Here is a 2,570-nt window from a genome sequence, read left to right as displayed (position 1 = left end):
GTCCCTGGAGTTTTTGGCAGTCCGTGCATCAGCCCAGTGGCTCAGTACAGTACATGTTTTCAAAAGAGAGTCACATTCCTCAGCTTCAGTGGGAATGCTTTCACTAAGTCCTGACGGCCCCTGTGGTTCCTGCATACCCATTAGTGCACGGACTGTTACAGCTGCCTGTCAGGAGGAGGTTCAGCAGCAATTAAACAGAAAAAAAGTACTGATACAAGATCATTGCAGAGTAGTTGTTAATCATTTGATATCAAGATGTTCAGAGGAATCTTCTGGGGATTTTTGGATGTAATGCTGGCAGGCCGCCTGCTGTGGTCGACCACAGGCCTGCTGATGGTGGATCGCACAGAGATGCAGAGGAGGACCAGGGAGCGCAACAAAGCCATCTTGGAAATGCTACATATTAATAAGTGTCTGCGAACCATCAGGCCATAGCCACATCTTACATGAGGGAGATATATCAGCGTTTGGACTCACTGGAGGTTCAGGACTTTGCAAGTTCAGATGGAACGCTGGTGCAGAGTTTGCGGAGTGTTGTTGGTAAGAATTCAAAACTAATTGTCCTCTTGTTTAAAATATTTTAACCTGGGAGTTTTCCTTCAGTTTAACCCCTGCTGAGACATCACTGTTTCGGTTTTGGCAAGATGTGCAACATGCTTAAAGCTTAATGTATATGACACCACCACAGTTCCCATTAATGTTACCAGATAGCTACTGTAAAGAATAATGCTCACTAGGGGGCAAAGAACACAACATTGACAGATTATCAAGAATTAAAGTTTTGAAAGCCAGTGATGCATTTGAAGCAACTAAGCACATTTACTCAAGTGCATTTGAGACACTTGTACTTTCCAGAGCATTTTCATTTTATTCTACTTTATACTTTCTACTTTACTACATTTTGGAAGCTAATGTTGTGGCTTTTACTCCATTACATTTATTTTACGTTGTATTTTTGAGTTACGTTATACATTCTTATGAGTAGCCTACTTAGGAAAAAGTTTTTAATATGATTATTTTGTATAAATTAAAACCATCCAACGTTTTATTTAAACAATTCAAACCATGAATGGGTCAACAGAAAATGAATTTCACAGTTCCAGCTTCTTTAATGTGAAGACTGCCGCTGTTGCTTTAATATATTATATATTATATACACAGTGGGGAAATAAGTATTTGATCCCCTGCCAATTTAGTTAGTTTACCCACTTACAAAGAAATGAACAGTCTGTAATTTTTATGGTAGGTTTTATTTTAACAGTGAAACAATGAATATCAAAAAGAAAATCCAGATATTTACATTAAAAAAAAAGATATAAATGAATTTACATTTAATTGGGGGAAATAAGTATTTGATCCCCTTGCAACCAACAAGAATTCTGGCTCCCACGGAGCATTTTAAATAAGTCCTCTCGCTTTAAGAAAGTACTCCTGATGTCAACTCTTTACCTGGATAAAAGAAACCTGTCCACAGTCATAAATCGATTACAACCTCTCCACGGAGGGCCAGACCATAGACAGGTCTTGGGATTGAATCGGTTTTAGAGCCAGCCCCAGGTGGCCATTTGAGGAACTGCAACATTTGCAATATGTTTAATTGTTATGCATGTATGAATGAAAATGATCAGCAACAATATTTAAATATGCATTTTAGTAGCATTTAAATCCTAACATTTGTTAATAAACTGGTATGAGCCTTTAAAAATCCTACAATCTTCATTTCTTGTCTTTTTATTATTCACCCAGGTCCACATTATGCTCGTCCAGGGTGGATCTGGTTCAACGTCAGCAGCCTGAATCCCCCAATGCTTGGGGCAGAGTTGGTTCTGTTCAGGAAGACCCTGCACCCCCGCCCCATCAGTGTGACTGTGACCCTGCACAGTGTAACAGCCTGGCAGGGAGCTTTGAAGGAGAGTCCGGCCCTGGAGGAGAGATTGCTGACCCTGGACCAGAGATCCTCATCTGGATATGATGTGTTTGATGTCTCAGCTGTTCTGCCTGTGAAGCTTCTGGGGGGGGTGGGCTTTCAGCTGCATTATACAGACGAGAGTGGGAGTCTGGTCCTCCATGAAGCACTAACACAAAGTCTTTACTGTTTAAACAGAGGATCCCTGAGGGAACCTTGCTGGTGCTTTACCAGTCAGCCCCCCTACACATTTAACGCTGTGACCACTGTTAGTGTGAAGCTGATCACTAAACAATTCACCCCTTATACGGTGGCTTTGCAAACTGTTTGAGCACAAAGTAGCAGGATGTAATACAGTTCTATATAATAGTCAAAAGTATTCTTTAGGGCTTTCAAATGTGCATTTGTAAGGATGTGTGCTTTTCTTTAAATAATGCAGCCTTTTTAAAAATTATTATGTTTTTTTAATTATTATTATTGTTATTAATCACTAGTACCAGAACAACATTTCATATGTCATCTTTTTTCTGAAAGGTTCTACCGGATGTGTTCGTGCTTTTTCTGTCTGACTGAATCATGATGTTGCTTTTTTAAATCATGGGAGTATACTGCCCTCTAGTGGAGACAGTGTCACACAACATTAACGGATATTAATTTTTTTAAA

At 39.6% G+C, this 2,570-nt stretch overlaps 1 protein-coding gene across 1 annotated transcript; it reads left to right on the top strand.

The window, feature by feature from the left end:
* The first annotated feature begins 255 nt into the window (after positions 1 to 255).
* Positions 256 to 2,237, top strand: LOC134876323 (uncharacterized). The gene is given in 3 exon segments (XM_063901315.1): positions 256 to 409; positions 412 to 540; positions 1,747 to 2,237. Coding segments are annotated over 3 exon segments (774 nt in total).
* The last annotated feature ends 333 nt before the right edge of the window (positions 2,238 to 2,570 follow it).

Source organism: Eleginops maclovinus, chromosome 14 (assembly GCF_036324505.1).
Source record: "Eleginops maclovinus isolate JMC-PN-2008 ecotype Puerto Natales chromosome 14, JC_Emac_rtc_rv5, whole genome shotgun sequence".
Classification (NCBI taxonomy): domain Eukaryota; kingdom Metazoa; phylum Chordata; class Actinopteri; order Perciformes; family Eleginopidae; genus Eleginops; species Eleginops maclovinus.
Note: the sequence above shows the minus strand (reverse complement) of the source record. Positions and strands in the feature narration are given on the sequence as shown.